This window comes from Oncorhynchus keta, chromosome 18 (genome assembly GCF_023373465.1).
Source record: "Oncorhynchus keta strain PuntledgeMale-10-30-2019 chromosome 18, Oket_V2, whole genome shotgun sequence".
Taxonomy (NCBI): Eukaryota; Metazoa; Chordata; class Actinopteri; order Salmoniformes; family Salmonidae; genus Oncorhynchus; species Oncorhynchus keta.
Window position 1 is genome coordinate 55,826,681 of NC_068438.1, and position 22,500 is coordinate 55,849,180.

The 22,500-nt window shown below is 45.3% G+C and overlaps 1 protein-coding gene across 1 annotated transcript in view; it reads right to left on the reverse strand.

The window, feature by feature from the left end:
• The window catches only part of LOC118380965 (rho GTPase-activating protein 42), a 239,068-nt gene that overhangs the window by 146,813 nt on the left and 69,755 nt on the right, over nucleotides 1-22,500 (reverse strand). The window contains exon 4 of the mRNA XM_052468730.1: nucleotides 4,375-4,446. Within this exon, the coding sequence (XP_052324690.1) occupies nucleotides 4,375-4,446 (72 nt within the window). The remainder of the gene's footprint in view (nucleotides 1-4,374; nucleotides 4,447-22,500) is intronic.

The window sequence follows — 22,500 nt, forward strand, 5'->3', positions numbered from 1 at the left end:
GATGGTGGTGTAGATGAGGCTGGGTCTAGTCAGGTTATAGATGGTGGTGTAGATGAGGCTGGGTCTAGTCAGGTTATAGATGGTGGTGTAGATGAGGCTGGGTCTAGTCAGGTTATAGATGGTAGTGTAGATGAGGCTGGGTCTAGTCAGGTTATAGATGGTGGTGTAGATGAGGCTGGGTCTAGTCAGGTTATAGATGGTGGTGTAGATGAGGCTGGGTCTAGTCAGGTTATAGATGGTGGTGTAGATGAGGCTGGGTCTAGTCAGGTTATAGATAGTGGTGTAGATGAGGCTGGTCTAGTCAGGTTATAGATGGTGGTGTAGATGAGGCTGGGTCTAGTCAGGTTATAGATGGTGGTGTAGATGAGGCTGGTCTAGTCAGGTTATAGATGGTGGTGTAGATGAGGCTGGGTCTAGTCAGGTTATAGATGGTAGGTGTAGATGAGGCTGGTCTAGTCAGGTTATAGATGGTGGTGTAGATGAGGCTGGGTCTAGTCAGGTTATAGATGGAGGTGTAGATGAGGCTGGGTCTAGTCAGGTTATAGGTGGTGTAGATGAGGCTGGGTCTAGTCAGGTTATAGATGGTGGTGTAGTTGAGACTGGGTCTAGTCAGGTTATAGATGGTGGTGTAGATGAGGCTGGGTCTAGTCAGGTTATAGATGGTGGTGTAGATGAGGCTGGGTCTAGTCAGGTTATAGATGGTGGTGTAGATGAGGCTGGGTCTAGTCAGGTTATAGATGGTAGTGTAGATGAGGCTGGGTCTAGTCAGGTTATAGATAGTGGTGTAGATCTCTGTGTTTTTCTCTCTCAATTCAATTAAATTCAGTTCAATTTCAACCTTGAATCAGGATTTCAAATTTGGGGAAATGACCCTCTCTAATTGTTTCATATTTTTGACATTTTGTCAGGAAATGCAGCTCCGTCTCAGGTTCTGCTGTGGTGCAGTGGTTGCACAGCCTTTCCTCTACAGGGAGCCAGGTTTTTCTGTGTCTACCCATCTCAATGACAAGGCTGTGCTCACTGAGCCTGTACTTTGTCAAGGGTTGTCTAAGGTTTTGATCAGTACTATGGTCATATAGTTAGCCACAGTGTACAGTCGATTTAGGGCCAGATAGCACTGCATTTGGCTTTGTGTTTGTGTTTCCTAATAAGTAATATAGTTTTGTTTTGACCGTGTTGTAATTTGGTTTACCCTGACTGATTGGATGTTCTGGTCCTGAGGCTTCAGTGTGTTAGTAGAACAGGTTAGTGAACTCAGGACCAGCTGGATGAGGGGACTGAGGCTTTAGTGTGTTAGTAGAACAGGTTAGTGAACTCAGGACCAGCTGGATGAGGGGACTGAGGCTTCAGTGTGTTAGTAGAACAGGTTAGTGAACTCAGGACCAGCTGGATGAGGGGACTGAGGCTTCAGTGTGTTAGTAGAACAGGTTTGTGAACTCAGGACCAGCTGGATGAGGGACTGAGGCTTCAGTGTGTTAGTAGAACAGGTTAGTGAACTCAGGACCAGCTGGATGAGGGGGACTGAGGCTTCAGTTTGTGTTAGTAGAACAGGTTTTGAGTTGAACTCAGGACCAGCTGGATGAGGGACTGAGGCTTCAGTGTGTTAGTAGAACAGGTTAGTGAACTCAGCCCCAGGACCAGCTGGATGAGGGGACTGAGGCTTCAGTGTGTTAGTAGAACAGGTTGTGAACTCAGCCCCAGGACCAGCTGGATGAGGGGACTGAGGCTTCAGTGTGTTAGTAGAACAGGTTAGTGAACTCAGCCCCAGGACCAGCTGGATGAGGGGACTGAGGCTTCAGTGTGTTAGTAGAACAGGTTAGTGAACTCAGGACCAGCTGGATGAGGGGACTGAGGCTTCAGTGTGTTAGTAGAACAGGTTAGTGAACTCAGCCCCAGGACCAGCTGGATGAGGGGACTGAGGCTTCAGTGTGTTAGTAGAACAGGTTAGTGAACTCAGCCCCAGGACCAGCTGGATGAGGGGACTGAGGCTTCAGTGTGTTAGTAGAACAGGTTAGTGAACTCAGGACCAGCTGGATGAGGGGACTCTTTTCTTTGCTCAGCTCTTGGTATTGCAGGGCTTGGTAATGATAGGAGAGGGGGTCACTGTATTTGAGATGTTTCCAAAACTGAATTGCTCTTTTTTGAGTTTTTATTATTAGTGGATTTTGGGCTAATTCTGCCCTGCATGCATTGTTTGTAGTTTTCCTCTGGACATGTAGGAGAATCTTACAGAACTCTACATGCTTGGTTTCAATGGGGTGTTTGTCCCATTTGGTGAAATCTTGACTTGCAAAGTGAATATATAAAGTGAAAAACAACACAAATTAACAGTAAACATTCATACAACAGTTTCTCTACTCTCTCTACAAATAATTCAAGATAAAATAAATAAGCATCTCTCTGTATTCTCTCTCTCTCTCTCTCTCTCTCTTTCTCTCTCTCTCTCTCTCTCTCTCTCTCTCTCTCTCTCTCTCTCTCTCTCTCTCTCTCTCTCTCTCTCTCTCTCTCTCTCTCTCTCTCTCTCTCTCTCTCTCTCTCTCTCTCTCTCTCTCTCTCTCTCTCTCTCTCTCTCTCTCTCTCTCTCTCTCTCTCTCTCTCTCTCTCTCTCTCTCTCTCTCTCTCTCTCTCTCTCTCTCTCTCTCTCTCTCTCTCTCTGGGTTTCTCTCTATCTCGCTCTGCTCATGCAGTATAAATTCTCACTGTGAAGTTGGAATGTTTATCACAAGGCTTGGCTTATGTACAAATGAGAGAATCATTCACCAGGGACAGCACGAACAGACTAAGGAGCACAGTGGGAGGTGTGTGTTCAGATCCAGTGTGCGTGTGTGTGTGATCTCACCAAGGGAAAGACCACAGATGTGCTACTGGTCAATGCTGCTTGTCTATAATGGCAGGCAACAACAAGACCACACTCTACGAAGTGTTCAGACAACACACACACACTACAGTACAGTACAGTGTGCTCATCCAGATTGTACTGACCAGAGTCTAGAAATTACAGTTATATGTCTCAAGGCTAGACAATAGACACTGACCACTCACTGGAGAGACCAAGGCTATGTCCAAAATGGCTCCCCATTCCCTTTATAGTGCACTCTTGTTGACCGGTACCTCCAAACCGGAGGTACCGGTTTGGAGGAAACACAATAGAGAGTTGTGCTCTTAGCGTTTCAACGGTCAGGGAGATAGAGCTGGTTGTGCTCTTAGCGTTTCAACGGTCAGGGAGATAGAGCTCTTAGCGTTTCAACGGTCAGGGAGATAGAGCTCATAGCGTTTCAACGGTCAGGGAGATAGAGCTCTTAGCGTTTCAACGGTCAGGGAGATAGAGCTCATAGCGTTTCAACGGTCAGGGAGATAGAGCTGGTTGAGCTCATAGTGTTTCAACAGTCAGGGAGATAGAGCTCATAGTGTTTCAACGGTCAGGGAGATAGAGCTGGTTGAGCTCTTAGCGTTTCAACGGTCAGGGAGATAGAGCTGGTTGTGCTCTTAGCGTTTCAACGGTCAGGGAGATAGAGCTGGTTGTGCTCATAGCGTTTCAACGGTCAGGGAGATAGAGCTGGTTATGCTCATAGCGTTTCAACGGTCAGGGAGATAGAGCTGGTTGTGCTCATAGCATTTCAACAGTCAGGGAGATAGAGCTGGTTGTGCTCATAGCGTTTCAACGGTCAGGGAGATAGAGCTGGTTGAGCTCTTAGCATTTCAACAGTCAGGGAGATAGAGCTCATAGTGTTTCAACAGTCAGGGAGATAGAGCTCATAGTGTTTCAACAGTCAGGGAGATAGAGCTGGTTGAGCTCAGTGTTTCAACAGTCAGGGAGATAGAGCTCATAGTGTTTCAACAGTCAGGGAGATAGAGCTCATAGTGTTTCAACAGTCAGGGAGATAGAGCTCATAGTGTTTCAACAGTCAGGGAGATAGAGCTGGTTTTGAATAAATGAATGTTGTAGGTTACTAACGGTTACTAAGTTTATGAATTCGTCTTTCTGGTTAACTTCATTTTTTCCTCCAGCCATTACATTCAGCACAGTCCACTTTCTGATGGACACCAGCCTATGTTTTACATCTATCTATTCATTACATTACATTATACTCACTGGTATCACAATTACACGTGTGGAATTCAGCGGAACAGCATATATCCACCTTAAACCCCTCTGATTACACTCTACATACAGCATGTCGTGTTCAGATCGAGTTGTTGTAATACTTGACATACAGTATTCATTAGAATGGATACTCATTGGTGAGGATACACTTGTCATTGTATGCAAATTATATATTTGGATATCATTAAAATGCCTGATAAATATCTTAAACCAATCTGTAATAACAGTAAACATGTCGTTCAGATATAATGCTGTTTTTTTTATCTCACCTTTGCAGCTCCAATCTGGTCCTTCCTGAACTTCTCTAAAGGTGCAATTAGCACATCATCTGCATTCTGGATCTGCAACACAAATACACAGACACACAACATTCAATCAGGGCTTCAACAGTATCACATTACAGTAAAATACACAGATACACAGCATTCAATCAGGGCTTCAACAGTATCAAATTACAGTAAAATACACAGATACACAGCATTCAATCAGGGCTTCAACAGTATCAAATTACAGTAAAATACACAGATACACGGCATTCAATCAGGGCTTCAACAGTATCAAATTACAGTAAAATACACAGATACACAGCATTCAATCAGGGCTTCAACAGTATCAAATTACAGTAAAATACACAGATACACAGCATTCAATCAGGGCTTCAACAGTATCAAATTACAGTAAAATACACAGATACACAGACACACGGCATTCAATCAGGGCTTCAACAGTATCAAATTACAGTAAAATACACAGATACACAGCATTCAATCAGGGCTTCAATAGTATCAAATTACAGTAAAATGCACAGATACACAGAGCTCATAGCATTCAATCAGGGCTTCAACAGTATCAAATTACAGTAAAATACACAGATACACGGCATTCAATCAGGGCTTCAGGAGATAGAACAGTATCAAATTACAGTAAAATACACAGATACACAGCATTCAATCAGGGCTTCAACAGTATCAAATTACAGTAAAATACACAGATACACAGCATTCAATCAGGGCTTCAACAGTATCAAATTACAGTAAAATACACAGATGACACAGCATTCAATCAGGGCTTCAACAGTATAAATTACAGTAAAATACACAGATACAGGGGAGATTCAATCTGGGGCTCAACAGTATCAAATTACAGTAAAATACACAGATACACAGAGACAGCATTCAATCAGGGCTTCAACAGTATCAAATTACAGTTTCAAAATACACAGATACACAGCATTCAATCAGGGCTTCAACAGTATCAAATTACAGTAAAATTCACAGATACAGGGAGCATTCAATCAGGGCTTCAACAGTTTCAAATTACAGTAAAATAGAGCTCAGATACACAGCATTCAATCAGGCTTCAACAGTATCAAATTACAGTAAAATACACAGATACACGGCATTCAATCAGGGCTTCAACAGTAGCGCACAATTGGCCCAGCGTCGTTACGGGGAGGAGATAGCCCAGCTGGTCGTTAGGGGGTTTCAACAGTCAGGGAGATAGGGGGTTTGGCTCCAGTGTTTCCTGGTTAGGGGATGAGGGTTTGGCCCAGCGTCTTCAACGGGTTAGGGAGGGATAGAGCTCCAGTGTTTCCGGGTTAGGTGAGGGATTGGCTCATAGCGTTTCCGGGTTAGGGAGTGTTTGGCTCCAGTGTTTCCGGGTTAGGGAGATAGAGCTCCAGTGTTTCCAGGTCAGGGAGAGTTTGAGCTCCAGTGTTTCAACGTCAGGGGATAGAGCTGAGGGTTTCAGCAGTCCGGGAGATAGAGGGCTTGGCCCAGCAGGGAGATAGAGTCCGGATTAGGGGAGGGGAGGGTTTGGCTCCAGTGTTTCGTCCGGGTTAGAGGTGGGTTTGGCCAGTCAGAGATCGCTCCTGGTTAGGGAGGGTTTGGCCCAGTTTCCGGGTTAGGGAGGGATTGGCCCAGTGTTTCCGGGTTAGGGGAGGGTTAGTGCCAGGGAGATAGAGCTCAGTGTCAGGGAGAGCGTTTCCAGGTTAGGGAGGAGTTTAGTGTTTCAGCAGTCACGGGTTAGGCTGAGGGTTTCCCAGCGATAGAGTCCGTGGTTAGGGAGGGATTGGCCCAGTGTTTCAACAGTCAGGGGGGTTTGGCTCAGTGTTTCAACAGTCAGGGAGGAGCTTAGGTTTCAACAAGGGAGATAGGTTAGTGTTTCAACAGTCAGGAGATAGAGCTCATAGTGGTTAGGTGTGGGATAGAGCTCCAGTGTTTCCGGGTCAGGGGAGAGCTGGTTTGAATAAAGAATGTCGTCCGGGTTAGGGGAGGGTTACTAAGCCCATGCGTCGTCCGGGTTAGGGGAGGGTTTGGCCCAGCATTACATTCGGCACAGGGGAGGTTTGGCCCAGCTATGTTTCATCTATCGGGTTAGGTGAGGGTTTGGCTCACTGGTATCACGTCCGGGTTAGGGAGGGGAGGGTTTGGCCCAGCTGATTCATCCGGGTTAGGGAGGGTTTGGCCCAGCGTCGTTCGGGTTAGGGATACTCATTTGGCCCAGCTTGTCGTTCGGGTTAGGTGAGGGTTTGGCCCAGCGTCGTCCGGGTTAGGTGAGGGGAGGGTTGGGCCCAGCGTCGTCCGGGTATAGGGAGGGTTTGGCCCATCGTCCTTCCGGGTGAGGTGAAAGGGGTTTGGCACAGCATCTCCAGGTTAGGGGAGGGTTTGGACAAAAGCAGTCGTCACGGGTTAGGTGAGAGCTTCAACAGTTTTCGTAAAATAACGACTCCTTGTGGCGGGCTTCAACGCCTAAGGCTGAATGCCGTTGTCAGTTGAACAGTGTTTCCTCTGACACATTGGTGTGGCTACACTTCCACAGCATTAAGCAGGGTCAACAGTATGTTTTGGTAAAATACACAGGTCAGCATTTGGGGACAGCAGGATCAAATAAGTAAAATACACAGATGCATTCCAACCCCCATGAACACAGGCCGATGCTGGGCCAAACCCTCCTTTAATACCGGACGATGCTGGGCCAAACCCCCATTAACCCAGACGATGCTGGGCCAAACCTCCTTTAATCTACACGATGCTGGGCCAAACCCCCCATTAACCCGGACGATGCTGGGCCAAACCCCCATTAACCCGGACGATGCTGGGCCAAACCCCCCATTAACCATTCGATGCTGGGCCAAACCCTCCATTAACCCGGACAATGCTGGGCTTCAAAACCTCCATTAACACAGATACACGCATTCAATGGGCTTCAAAGTATCCCTCCATTAACCTGGACGATGCAATGGGCTTCAAAACCCTCCATTATACCAGATACACAGATGCTGGGCCAAACCCCCCATTAACCCGGACGATGCTGGGCCAAACCCCCCATTAACCCGGACGATGCTGGGCCAAACCCCCCATTAACCCGGACGATGCTGGGCCAAACCCTCCATTAACCCGGACGATGCTGGGCCAAACCTCCATTAACCCGGACGATGCTGGGCAAATTGTGCGCCGGTTATGGAACACCTGATCACGTCTTCCGGTTGTGTCTCATTTCAGATACATCCTCCCTGTCTCATTTCAGATACATCCTCCCTGTCTCATTTCAGATACATCCTCCCAGTCTCATTTCAGATACATCCTCCCAGTCTCATTTCAGATACATCCTCCCTGTCTCATTTCAGATACATCCTCCCAGTCTCATTTCAGATACATTTCCCAGTCTCCCAGATACATTCTCCCAGTCTCATTTCAGATACATCCTCCCAGTCTCATTTCATATACATCCTCCCAGTCTCATTTCAGATACATCCTCCCAGTCTCAGGTTTCAGATACATCCTCCCAGTCTCATTTCAGATACATCCTCCCAGTCTCATTTCAGATACATCCTCAGATACCTGTCAGCAGTTCATTTCAGATACATCCTCCCAGTCTCATTTCAGATACATCCTCCCAGTCTCATTTCAGATACATCCTCCCAGTCTCATTTCAGATACATCCTCCCAGTCTCATTTCAGTCTCATACATCCTCCCAGTCTCATTTCAATACATCCTCCCAGTCTCATTTCAGATGTCTCATTTCAGATACATCCTCCCTGTCTCACATTCAGCAGTCTTCAGATACATCCTCCCAGTCTCATTTCAGATACATCCTCCCAGTCTCATTTCAGATACATCCTCCCTGTCTCATTTCAGATACATCCTCCCAGTCTCATTTCAGATACATCCTCCCAGTCTCATTTCAGATACTCCTTGTGGCTCCAGCGCCTGCCTGTTCATTTCAGGAACATCCTCCCAGTCTCATTTCAGACATAGTCTCATTTCCAGATACAGTCTCATTTCAGATACATCCTCCCTGTCTCATTTCAGATACATCCTCCCTGTCTCATTTCAGATACATCCTCCAGTCTCATTTCAGATACATCCTGGGCCAAACCCTCCAGATACATCCTCCCAGTCCCCATTTCAGATACATCCTCCCAGTCCCATTTCAGATACATCCTCCCAGTCTCATTTCAGATACATCCTCCCAGTCTCATTTCAGATACATCCTCCCAGTCTCATTTCAGATACATCCTCCCAGTCTCATTTCAGATACATCCTCCCAGTCTCATTTAGATACATCCTCCCTGTCTCATTTCAGATACATCCTCCCTGTCTCATTTCAGGGACATCCTCCCTGTCTCATTTCAGATACATCATCCCTGTCTCATTTCAGATACATCCTCCCTGTCTCATTTCAGATACATCCTCCCTGTCTCATTTCAGATACATCCTCCCAGTCTCATTTCAGATACATCCTCCCTGTCTCATTTCAGATACATCCTCCCTGTCTCATTTCAGATACATCCTCCCAGTCTCATTTCAGATACATCCTCCCTGTCTCATTTCAGATACATCCTCCCAGTCTCATTTCAGATACATCCTCCCTGTCTCATTTCAGATACATCCTCCCAGTCTCATTTCAGATACATCCTCCCAGTCTCATTTCAGATACATCCTCCCTGTCTCATTTCAGATACATCCTCCCTGTCTCATTTCAGATACATCCTCCCTGTCTCATTTCAGATACATCCTCCCAGTCTCATTTCAGATACATCCTCCCAGTCTCATTTCAGATACATCCTCCCTGTCTCATTTCAGATACATCCTCCCTGTCTCATTTCAGATACATCCTCCCTGTCTCATTTCAGATACATCCTCCCAGTCTCATTTCAGATACATCCTCCCAGTCTCATTTCAGATACATCCTCCCTGTCTCATTTCAGATACATCCTCCCTGTCTCATTTCAGATACATCCTCCCAGTCTCATTTCAGATACATCCTCCCTGTCTCATTTCAGATACATCCTCCCAGTCTCATCAGGCCGGTAACATCCGGTGACATGACACACACACACACACACACACACACACACACACACACACACACACACACACACACACACCACCGATAGGGCAGGGAAGAGGAGGACGAGGGAGAAATAGGAGAGGAAGAGTTATCTGGGACAAGGAGGGGTGACATGGCACTGGGTTTGATTTGTAGCGTTATTCTGCTGTTTCCGTGATAAAGTCTAGACACCAGCCTGTTCATTACTACATTATTCTGCTGTTTCAGCCTGTTCATTACTACATTATTCTGCTGCTTCAGCCTGTTCATTACTACATTATTCTGCTGCTTCAGCCTGTTCATTACTACATTATTCTGCTGCTTCTGTGATAAAGTCTAGACACCAGCCTGTTCATTACTACATTATTCTGCTGCTTCAGCCTGTTCATTACTACATTATTCTGCTGCTTCAGCCTGTTCATTACTACATTATTCTGCTGTTTCCGTGATAAAGTCTAGACACCAGCCTGTTCATTACTACATTATTCTGCTGCTTCCGTGATAAAGTCTAGACACCAGCCTGTTCATTACTACATTATTCTGCTGCTTCCGTGATAAAGTCTAGACACCAGCCTGTTCATTACTACATTATTCTGCTGCTTCCGTGATAAAGTCTAGACACCAGCCTGTTCATTACTACATTATTCTGCTGCTTCCGTGATAAAGTCTAGACACCAGCCTGTTCATTACTACATTATTCTGCTGCTTCTGTGATAAAGTCTAGACACGAACCTGTTCATTACTACATTATTCTGCTGCTTCTGTGATAAAGTCTAGACACCAGCCTGTTCATTACTACATTATTCTGCTGCTTCCTGTGATAAAGTCTAGACACCAGCCTGTCATTACTACATTATTCTGCTGCTTCCGTGATAAAGTCTAGACACCAGCCTGTTCATTACTACATTATTCTGCTGCTTCTTTTGATAAAGTATAGACACCAGCCTGTTCATTACTACATTATTATTTGCTGCTTCCGTGATAAAGTCTAGACACCAGCCTGTTCATTACTACATTATTCTGCTGCTTCCGTGATAAAGTCTAGACACCAGCCTGTTCATTACTACATTATTCTGCTGCTTCCGTGATAAAGTCTAGACACCAGCCTGTTCATTACTACATTTATTCTGCTTTTCCATGATAAAGTCTAGACACCAGCCTGTTCATTACTACATTATTCTGCTGCTTACTCAAATGATAAAGTCTAGACACAGAACCTGTTCATTACTACATTATTCTGCTGCTTCTGTGATAAAGTCTAGACACCAGCCTGTTCATTACTACATTATTCTGCTGCTTCTGTGATAAAGTCTAGACACCAGCCTGTTCATTACTACATTATTCTGCTGCTTCCGTGATAAAGTCTAGACACCAGCCTGTTCATTACTACATTATTCTGCTGCTTCCGTGATAAAGTCTAGACACCAGCCTGTTCATTACTACATTATTCTGCTGCTTCCGTGATAAAGTCTAGACACCAGCCTGTTCATTACTACATTATTCTGCTGCTTCTGTGATAAAGTCTAGACACCAGCCTGTTCATTACTACATTATTCTGCTGCTTCCGTGATAAAGTCTAGACACCAGCCTGTTCATTACTACATTATTCTGCTGCTTCCGTGATAAAGTCTAGACACCAGCCTGTTCATTACTACATTATTCTGCTGCTTTGTGATAAAGTCTAGACACCAACCTGTTCATTACTGACATTATTCTGCTGCTTCTATGATAAAGTCTAGACACCAGCCTGTTCATTACTACATTATTCTGCTGCTTATGATAAAGTCTAGATTCACCAGCCTGATCATTACACATTATTCTGCTGCTTCCGTGATAAAGTCTAGACACCAGCCTGTTCATTACTACATTATTCTGCTGCTTCCGTGATAAAGTCTAGACACCAGCCTGTTCATTACTACATTATTCTGCTGCTTCTGTGATAAACTCCAGACACCAGCCTGTTCATGTTTCATCAGACCAGAAGACATTTCTTCCAAAAGTACGATCATTGTCCCTATGTGCAGTTGCAAACCGTAGTCTGGCTTTTTATCGCGGTTTTGGAGCAGTGGCTTCTTCCTTGCTGAGTGGCCTTTCAGGTTATATCGATATAGGACTCGTTTTACTGCGGCTATAGATACTTTTGTACCTGTTTCCTCCAGCATCTCACAAGATCCATTGCTGTTGTTCTGGGATTTGCACTTCTGGGTCCTTTGCACTTTTCGTTCATCTCTAGGAGACAGAGCGCGTCTCCTTCCTGAGCGGTATCCCGGCTGCGTCGTCCCATGGTGTTTATACTTGCGTACTATTGTTTGTGCAGATGAACGTGGTACTTTCAGGATTTTGGAAATTGCTCCCAAGGATGAACCAGACTTGTGGAGGTCTACAATTCTTTCTCTGAGGTCTTGGCTGATTTATTTTGATTTTCCCATGATGTCAAGCAAAGAGGCACTGAGTTTGAAGGTAGGCCTTGAAATACATCCACAGGTACACCTCCAATTGACTCAAATGATGTCAATTAGCCTATCAGAAGCTTCGAAAGCCATGGCATAATTTTCTGGAATGTTCCAAGCTGTTTAAAGGCACAGTCAACTTAGTGTATGTAAACTTCTGACCCACTGGAATTGTGATACAGTGAATTAAAAGTGAAATCTGTCTGTAAAACAATTGTTGGAAAAATAACTAGTGTCATGCATGAAGTAGATGTCCTAACCGACTTGCCAAAACTATAGTTTGTTAACAAGACATTTGTGGAGTGGTTGAAAAACGAGTTTTAATGACTCCAACCTAAGTGTATGTAAACGTCCTAACTATATGTGTAGAGGGATATTACATCTGGACTGCATGTCTGCACGTCGGCAGCTCCAATACAATGAGCCTAAATACAAGAACGGGGATTTGAATGGGCCCTGGTGCATGTCTTACCTGGACTGTAAAGTCTACAGATTCACCAAATGGCATTATGATCAAGTCTACAGATTCACCAAATCTCTCTCTGTACTTCCTCAGTGCACCATTTTTTTAAATGTATTTACCCTAAATGGCATTATGATCAAGTCTACAGATTCACCCTAAATGGCATTATGATCAAGTCTACAGATTCACCAAATGGCATTATGATCAAGTCTACAGTTACACCAAATGGCATTATGATCAAATCTACAGTTACACCAAATGGCATTATGATCAAGTCTACAGTTACACCAAATGGCATTATGATCAAGTCTACAGTTACACCAAATGGCATTATGATCAAGTCTACAGTTACACCATATCTCTCTCTGTACTTCCTCAGTGCACCATTTTTTTAAATGTATTTATTTCCCCTTTATTTAAGTTCTCATTTACAACTGGCCAAGACAAAGCAAAGCAGTGTGACACAGACAACAACAGAGTTACAAATGGAGTAAAACAAACGTACAGTCAATATTACAAATATAAAAATCTGTATACAGTGTGTGAAAATGAAGTAAGGAGGTAAGGCAATAAATAGGCCAATAGAGGCGAAGTCATTACAATTCAGCAATTAACACTGGCGTGATACATGTGCAGATGAGGATGTGCAAGTAGAAATACTGGTGTGCAAAAGAGCAGAAAAACAAAAAATGAGGTAGGTAGTTGGTTGGACTATTACAGATGGACTATGTACAGATGGGCTATTACAGATGGACTATGTACAGCTACAGAGACGCTGCTTTGACAGCTGAAGCTTGAAGTTAGTGAGGGAGATATGGGTCTCCAGCTTCAGTGATTTTTTTCAATTCGTTCCAGTCATTGGCAGCAGAGAACTGGAAGGAAAGGCGGCCAAATGAGATGTTCGCTTTGGGGATGACCAGTGCAATATACCTGCTGGAGTGCGTGCTACGGGTGGGTGTTGCTATGGTGACCAGTGAGCTGAGATAAGGCAGAGCTTTACCTAGCAAAGACTTGTAGATGACCTGGAGCCAGAGGGTTTGGCGGTGAATATGTAGCGAGGATGAGCCAACGAGAGCATACAGGTCGCAATGGTGGGTAGTATATGGGGCTTTGGTGACAAAACGGATGGCACTGTGATAGACTGCATCCAATTTGCTGATTAGAGTGTTGGAGGCTATTTTGTAAATGGCATTGCCAAAGTCAAGTATTAGCAGGATAGTCAGTTTTACAAGGGTAAATTTGGCAGCGTGAGTGAAGGAGGCTTTGTTGTGAAATAGGAAGCCGATTTTAGATTTCATTTTTGATTGGAGATGCTTCATCTGAGTCTGGAAGGAGAGTTTACAGTCTAGCCAGACACCTAGGTATTTATAGTTGTCCACATATTCTAAGTCAGAACCTTCCAGAGTAGTGGTGCTCGGTGGGCAGGCAGGTGTGGGCAGCGATCGGTTGAAGAGCTTACATTTAGTTTTACTAGCGTTTAAAAGCAGTTGGAGGCCATGGAAGGAGTGTTGTATGGCATGACAGAGTGAAAGCCTTGCCTTCTAAGAAGAAGGCTGCAAAATACTGTTTTTATCGATGTTGGTTATATCATTTAGAGCGTGGCTGAGGTGCAACGATGATCAGCTTGGAAACCAGATTGCATAGGTACGGTGGGATTTGAGATGGTCGGTGATCTGTTTGTTCACTTGGCTCTCAAACACTTTAGAAAGGCACTTTAGAAGGGCAGGATCGATGTTTATTTTACCTTTATTTAACAAGGCAAGTCAGATAAGAACAAATTCTTATTTTCAATGACGGCCTAGGAACAGTGAATGAATGCCTGTTCAGGGACAGAACGACAGATTTGTACCTTGTCAGCTCGGGGGATTGAACTTGCAACCTTCCGGTTACTAGTCCAACGCTCTAACCACTAGGCTAACCTGCCGCCCCGATATAGGTCTGTAACAGTTTGGGTCTAGAAGAGGGGGATGACCGCGGCCGCTTTCCAATCTTTAGGAATCTCAAAAAATATGATAGAGGGGTTGAACAGACTAGTAACAGGGGTTGTGACAATGGCGGCTGATAATTTTAGGAACAGAGGGTCCAGATTGTCTAGCCCGGCTGATTTGTAGGGATCCAGATTCTGCAGCTCTTTCAGAACATCAGCTGTCTGGATTTGGGTGAAGGAGAAGCAGGGGGGTTTCTGTAGAGGGTGCAGAGCTGTTGGCCGGGGTCGGGGTCGCCAGGTGGAAAGCATGGCCAGCTGTAGAAAAGTGATGACGGGTGGTTGTTTGAACGTGGACCCAATACACACGCAGGCAATGAGGCAGTGATCGCTGAGATCCTGGTTGAAGAAAGCATAGGTGTATTTAGAGATCAAGTTGGTCACGATGATATCTATGAGGGTGCCCATGTTTACGGATTTGGGGTTGTACCTGGCAGGTTCCTTTTTAATTTGTGTGAGAATGGTGTGAATTTGTGTGAGGACATCATGCTTCTACACCTGCATTGCTTTCTGTTTGGAGTTTTATGCTGGGTTTCTGTACAGCACTTTGCTTGCTGTTTGGGGTTTTATGTTGGGTTTCTGTACAGCACTTTGAGATATCAGCTGATGTACGAAGGGCTTTATAAATACATTTGATTTGATTGATCTAGCTTAGATTGTCCGATGGTCCGGGGTGATAAGCATCATGATTGATAGCTACCAGTTAAAGTGAAAAGGGATGATCGTCAATACTGCCCTCATCATACAGTAACACTGGGTATAATATCACACCCCCAGTTTCTACATGGTGACCTTTAAAAAGAGGCTGTGAAAGACTGAGGGTTACATCAGTGAGGTTCAGTTCTGAATGGCTCCAGTGGGACGAAGGCAACCGTGAGAACAGCTTTCACTTCAGTTCCAGTTAAAGCCAGAGTGTGTCTGGGATGACAGTGCAGTAGTTATAGAAGCACCTGGAGCTGTTCTGTCTGGAACTCTCTAAACTCACCCACCTAACAACATGTAATACATAACACTCTCATTAGCACCACAAATCAGAAAGTACTGAAATACAGGAAGAAAAAAAATTGCTGATAGTAACAGACCAGAGTAGAAGATTGGGGATAGTAACAGGCCAGAGTGGAACATTGGGGATAGTAACAGACCAGAGTGGAAGATTGGGGATAGTAACAGACCAGAGTAGAAGATTGGTGATAGTAACAGACCAGAGTAGAAGATTGGTGATAGTAACAGACCAGAGTGGAAGATTGGGGATAGTAACAGACCAGAGTGGAAGATTGGGGATAGTAACAGGCCAGAGTGGAAGATTGGGGATAGTAACAGACCAGAGTAGAAGATTGGTGATAGTAACAGACCAGAGTAGAAGATTGGGGATAGTAACAGACCAGAGTAGAAGATTGGGGATAGTAACAGACCAGAGTAGAAGATTGGGGATAGTAACAGACAAGAGTGGAAGATTGGGGATAGTAACAGACCAGAGTAGAAGAGTGGGGATAGTAACAGGCCAGAGTAGAAGATTGGGGATAGTAACAGACCAGAGTAGAAGATTGGGGATAGTAACAGGCCAGAGTAGAAGATTGGGGATAGTAACAGACCAGAGTAGAAGATTGGGGATAGTAACAGACCAGAGTAGAAGATTGGTGATAGTAACAGACCAGAGTAGAAGATTGGGGATAGTAACAGACCAGAGTAGAAGATTGGGGATAGTAACAGACCAGAGTAGAAGATTGGGGATAGTAACAGACCAGAGTAGAAGATTGGGGATAGTAACAGACCAGAGTAGAAGATTGGGGATAGTAACAGACCAGAGTAGAAGATTGGTGATAGTAACAGACCAGAGTAGAAGATTGGTGATAGTAACAGACCAGAGTAGAAGATTGGGGATAGTAACAGACCAGAGTAGAAGATTGGGGATAGTAACAGACCAGAGTAGAAGATTGGGGATAGTAACAGACCAGAGTAGAAGATTGGTGATAGTAACAGACCAGAGTAGAAGATTGGGGATAGTAACAGACCAGAGTAGAAGATTGGGGATAGTAACAGACCAGAGTAGAAGATTGGTGATAGTAACAGACCAGAGTAGAAGATTGGGGATAGTAACAGACCAGAGTAGAAGATTGGGGATAGTAACAGACCAGAGTAGAAGATTGGGGATAGTAACAGACCAGAGTAGAAGATTGGGGATAGTAACAGACCAGAGTAGAAGATTGGGGATAGTAACAGACCAGAGTAGAAGATTGGGGATAGTAACAGACCAGAGTGGAAGATTGGGGATAGTAACAGACCAGAGTAGAAGATTGGGGATAGTAACAGACCAGAGTAGAAGATTGGGGATAGTAACAGACCAGAGCAGAAGATTGGGGATAGTAACAGACCAGAGTAGAAGATTGGGGATAGTAACAGACCAGAGCAGAATATTGGGGATAGTAACAGACCAGAAGATTGGGGATAGTAACAGACCAGAGTAGAAGATTGGGGATAGTAACAGACCAGAGTAGAAGATTGGGGATAGTAACAGACCAGAGTAGAAGATTGGGGATAGTAACAGACCAGAGTGGAAGATTGGGGATAGTAACAGACCAGAGTAGAAGATTGGGGATAGTAACAGACCAGAGTAGAAGATTGGGGATAGTAACAGACCAGAGCAGAAGATTGGGGATAGTAACAGACCAGAGTAGAAGATTGGGGATAGTAACAGACCAGAGTAGAAGATTGGGGATAGTAACAGACCAGAGTAGAAGATTGGGGATAGTAACAGACCAGAGTAGAAGATTGGGGATAGTAACAGACCAGAGTAGAAGATTGGGGATAGTAACAGACCAGAGTAGAAGATTGGGGATAGTAACAGGCCAGAGTGGAATCTCTGAGAATTGATGTTGCCCATAACGCATTTTATGAGAGCGGTAAACCTAATTTCTCCACTGAACTAACATAGATTTGAATGAAAATGTTTTAAAATAATAATTTACATTTGGTGAAGATGGCAGAGTACTAAAACTCTCACTGTATGTAAATTCTATCTGTGAGTTATTTCGGCACCTCTGGCACTACAATATCTATTTCCTCCCGAGCACAGAGCAACGGCCGGCAGGAGATACAGTACATGATGTTAGCAAACAGCTCTCACAGACCAGCAGCTCTGTCTAACTGGCGTGTGTGTGCGTGCACACGTGTGAATGTGTGTGTGTAAGCTCTTCTCACCACTCAGCCCAGCGGGAATAGCAGCCATCTACAGACTGATTATGTGGGTTATGAGAGAAGACACTTCTTATCTGAGGAATTCACAACCTTACAGCTCCAGGTTTGACTAGCGGTTTGACCGGGTTACCGAGACTTAATGAGATTTCCCGCCCAAACCCACTCCCTTTTCCGGGGATAAATAACTGAGAAACCGGTAAATTATTAGACGTTATTTCTATGACCTGAAATGTTAAATTGGCCTTTTTGCAAAATGTCTAAATCTGGAATCTCCCCGGCCTTCTCTCTGCTATCTGCATTATGAATCATCAACGCTCAGGGTGGGGACAGACAGCCCTCAGGGTGGGGACAGACAGCCCATCTCAGGGTGGGGACAGACAGCCCTCAGGGTGGGGACAGACAGCCCTCAGGGTGGGGACAGACAGCCCTCAGGGTGGGGACAGACAGCCCTCAGGGTGGGGACAGACAGCCCTCAGGGTGGGGACAGACAGCCCTCAGGGTGGGGACAGACAGCCCATCTCAGGGTGAGGACAGACAGCCCTCAGGGTGAGGACAGACATCCCTCAGGGTGGGGACAGACAGCCCTCAGGGTGAGGACAGACAGCCCTCAGGGTGGGGACAGGCAGCCCTCAGGGTGGGGACAGACAGCCCATCTCAGGGTGGAGACAGACAGCCCATCTCAGGGTGGAGACAGACAGCCCATCTCAGGGTGGGGACAGACAGCGCATCTCAGTGTGGGGACAGACAGCCCATCTCAGGGTGGGGACAGACAGCCCATCTCAGGGTGGGGACAGACAGCCCATCTCAGGGTGGGGACAGACAGGCCCATCTCAGGGTGGGGACAGACAGGCCCATCTCAGGGTGGGGACAGACAGGCCCATCTCAGGGTGGGGACAGACAGCCCATCTCAGGGTGGGGACAGACAGCCCATCTCAGGGTGGGGACAGACAGCCCATCTCAGGGTGGGGACAGACAGCCCATCTCAGGGTGGGGACAGACAGCCCTCAGGGTGGGGACAGACAGCCCATCTCAGGGTGGGGACAGACAGCCCATCTCAGGGTGGGGAAAGACAGCCCATCTCCGGGTGGGGACAGAAAGCCCATCTCAGGGTGAGTACAGACAGCCCTGAGATGGGGACAGACAGCCCTCAGGGTGGGGACAGACAGCCCATCTCAGGGTGGGGACAGACAGCCCTGAGATGGGGACAGACAGCCCTCAGGGTGGGGACAGACAGCCCTCAGGGTGAGGACAGACAGCCCTCAGGGTGGGGACAGACAGCCCTCAGGGTGGGGACAGACAGCCCTCAGGGTGAGGACAGACAGCCCTGAGATGGGGACAGACAGCCCTCAGGGTGGAGACAGACAGCCCTCAGGGTGAGGAAAGACAGCCCTGAGATGGGGACAGACAGCCCTCAGGGTGGGGACAGACAGCCCATCTCAGGGTGGGGACAGACAGCCCATCTCAGGGTGGGTACAGACAGCCCTGAGATGGGGACAGACAGCCCTCAGGGTGGGGAAAGACAGCCCATCTCAGGGTGGGGACAGACAGCCCAAGATGATATCTGACATATGGTTCAGGAGGAGATGATATCTAACATATGGTTCAGGAGGAGATGATGATATCTGACATATGGTTCAGGAGGAGATGATGATATCTGACATATGGTTCAGGAGGAGGAGATGATATCTGACATATGGTTCAGGAGGAGATGATATCTGACATATGGTTCAGGACAAGATGATATCTGACATATGGTTCAGGAGGAGATGATGATATCTGACATATGGTTCAGGAGGAGATGATATCTGACCTATGGTTCAGGAGGAGATGATGATATCTGACATATGGTTCAGGACAAGATGATATCTGACATATGGTTCAGGAGGAGATGATGATATCTGACATATGGTTCAGGACAAGATGATATCTGACATATGGTTCAGGAGGAGATGATATCTGACATATGGTTCAGGAGGAGATGATATCTGACATATGGTTCAGGAGGAGATGATATCTGACATATGGTTCAGGAGGAGATGATATCTGACATATGGTTCAGGAGGAGATGATGTCTGACATATGGTTCAGGAGGAGATGATATCTGACATATGGTTCAGGAGGAGATGAAATCTGACATATGGTTCAGGATGAGATGATATCTGACATATGGTTCAGGAGGAGATGATATCTGACATATGGTTCAGGACAAGATGATATCTGACATATGGTTCAGGAGGAGATGATATCTGACATATGGTTCAGGAGGAGGTGATATCTGACATATGGTTCAGGAGGAGATGATGTCTGACATATGGTTCAGGAGGAGATGATATCTGACATATGGTTCAGGAGGAGATGATATCTGACATATGGTTCAGGAGGAGATGATATCTGACATATGGTTCAGGAGAAGATGATATCTGACATATGGTTCAGGAGAAGATGATATCTGACATATGGTTCAGGAGGAGATGATATCTGACATATGGTTCAGGAGGAGATGATATCTGACATATGGTTCAGGAGGAGATGATATCTGACATATGGTTCAGGAGGAGAAGATGATATCTGACATATGGTTCAGGAGGAGAAGATGATATCTGACATATGGTTCAGGAGGAGAAGATGATATCTGACATATGGTTCAGGAGGAGAAGATGATATCTGACATATGGTTCAGGAGGAGAAGGTGATATCTCACATATGGTTCAGGAGGAGATGATATCTGACATATGGTTCAGGAGGAGGAGATGATATCTGACGTATGGTTCAGGACAAGATGATATCTAACATATGGTTCAGGAGGAGATGATATCTGACATATGGTTCAGGAGGAGATGATATCTGACATATGGTTCAGGAGGAGATGATATCTGACATATGGTTCAGGAGGAGGAGATGATATCTGACGTATGGTTCAGGACAAGATGATATCTAACATATGGTTCAGGAGGAGATGATATCTGACATATGGTTCAGGAGGAGATGATATCTGACATATGGTTCAGGAGGAGATGATATCTGACATATGGTTCAGGAGGAGATGATATCTGACATATGGTTCAGGAGGAGATGATATCTGACATATGGTTCAGGAGGAGATGATATCTGACCTACGGTTCAGGAGGAGATGATATCTGACATATGGTTCAGGAGGAGATGATATCTGACATATGGTTCAGGAGATGATATCTAACATATGGTTCAGGAGGAGATGATATCTGACATATGGTTCAGGAGGAGAAGATGATATCTGACCTACGGTTCAGGAGGAGATGATATCTGACATATGGTTCAGGAGGAGATGATATCTGACATATGGTTCAGGAGGAGATGATATCTGACATATGGTTCAGGAGGAGATGATATCTGACATATGGTTCAGGAGGAGATGATATCTGACATATGGTTCAGGAGGAGAAGATGATATCTGACCTACGGTTCAGGAGGAGATGATATCTGACATATGGTTCAGGAGGAGAAGATGATATCTGACATATGGTTCAGGAGATGATATCTAACATATGGTTCAGGAGGAGATGATATCTGACATATGGTTCAGGAGGAGAAGATGATATCTGACATATGGTTCAGGAGGAGATGATATCTGACATATGGTTCAGGAGGAGATGATATCTGATATATGGTTCAGGAGGAGATGATATCTGACATATGGTTCAGGAGGAGAAGGTGATATCTGACATATGGTTCAGGAGGAGAAGATGATATCTGACATATGGTTCAGGAGGAGAAGATGATATCTGACATATGGTTCAGGAGGAGGAGATGATATCTGACATATGGTTCAGGAGGAGATGATATCTGACATATGGTTCAGGAGGAGAAGGTGATATCTGACATATGGTTCAGGAGGAGAAGATGATAACAACAGGGAGGAGCAGACATTATCAACAACAGAACACAGGGAGGAGCAGACATTATCAACAACATAACACAGGGAGGAGCAGACATTATCAACCACAGAACACAGGGAGGAGCAGACATTATCAACCACAGAACACAGGGAGGAGAGACATTATCAACAACAGAACACAGGGAGGAGCAGACATTATCAACCACAGAACACAGGAGGAGAGACATTATCAACATACAGAACACAGGGAGGAGAGACATTATCAACAACAGAACACAGGGAGGAGCAGACATTATCAACCACAGAACACAGGGAGGAGCAGACATTATCAACAACAGAACACAGGGAGGAGCAGACATTATCAACCACAGAACACAGGGAGGAGCAGACATTATCAACCACAGAACACAGGGAGGAGCAGACATTATCAACCACAGAACACAGGGAGGAGCATGATTATTAACCACAGAACACAGGGGGAGAGCAGACATTATCAACATACAGAACACAGGGATGAGCAGACATTATTAACCACAGAACACAGGGAGGAGCAGACATTATCAACAACAGAACACAGGGATGAGAGACATTATTAACCACAGAACACAGGGAGGAGCAGACATTATCAACACAGAACACAGGGATGAGCAGACATTATTAACCACAGAACAGGGAGGAGCAGACATTATCAACCACAGAACACAGGGAGGAGCAGACATTATCAACCACAGAACACAGGGAGGAGATTATCAACAACAGAACATATGGGAGGAGCAGAGATTATCAACCACAGAACACATGGGAGAGGAGCAGACATTATCAACAACAGAACACAGGGAGGAGCAGACATTATCAACCACAGAACACAGGGAGGAGCAGACATTATCAACAACAGAACACAGGGAGGAACAGACATTATTAACCACAGAACACAGGGAGAGGAGCAGACATTATCAACAACAGAACACAGGGAGGAGCAGACATTATTAACCACAGAACACAGGGAGGAGAGCAGACATTATCAACCACAGAACACAGGGAGGAGAGACATTATCAACCACAGAACACAGGGAGGAGAGACATTATCAACCACA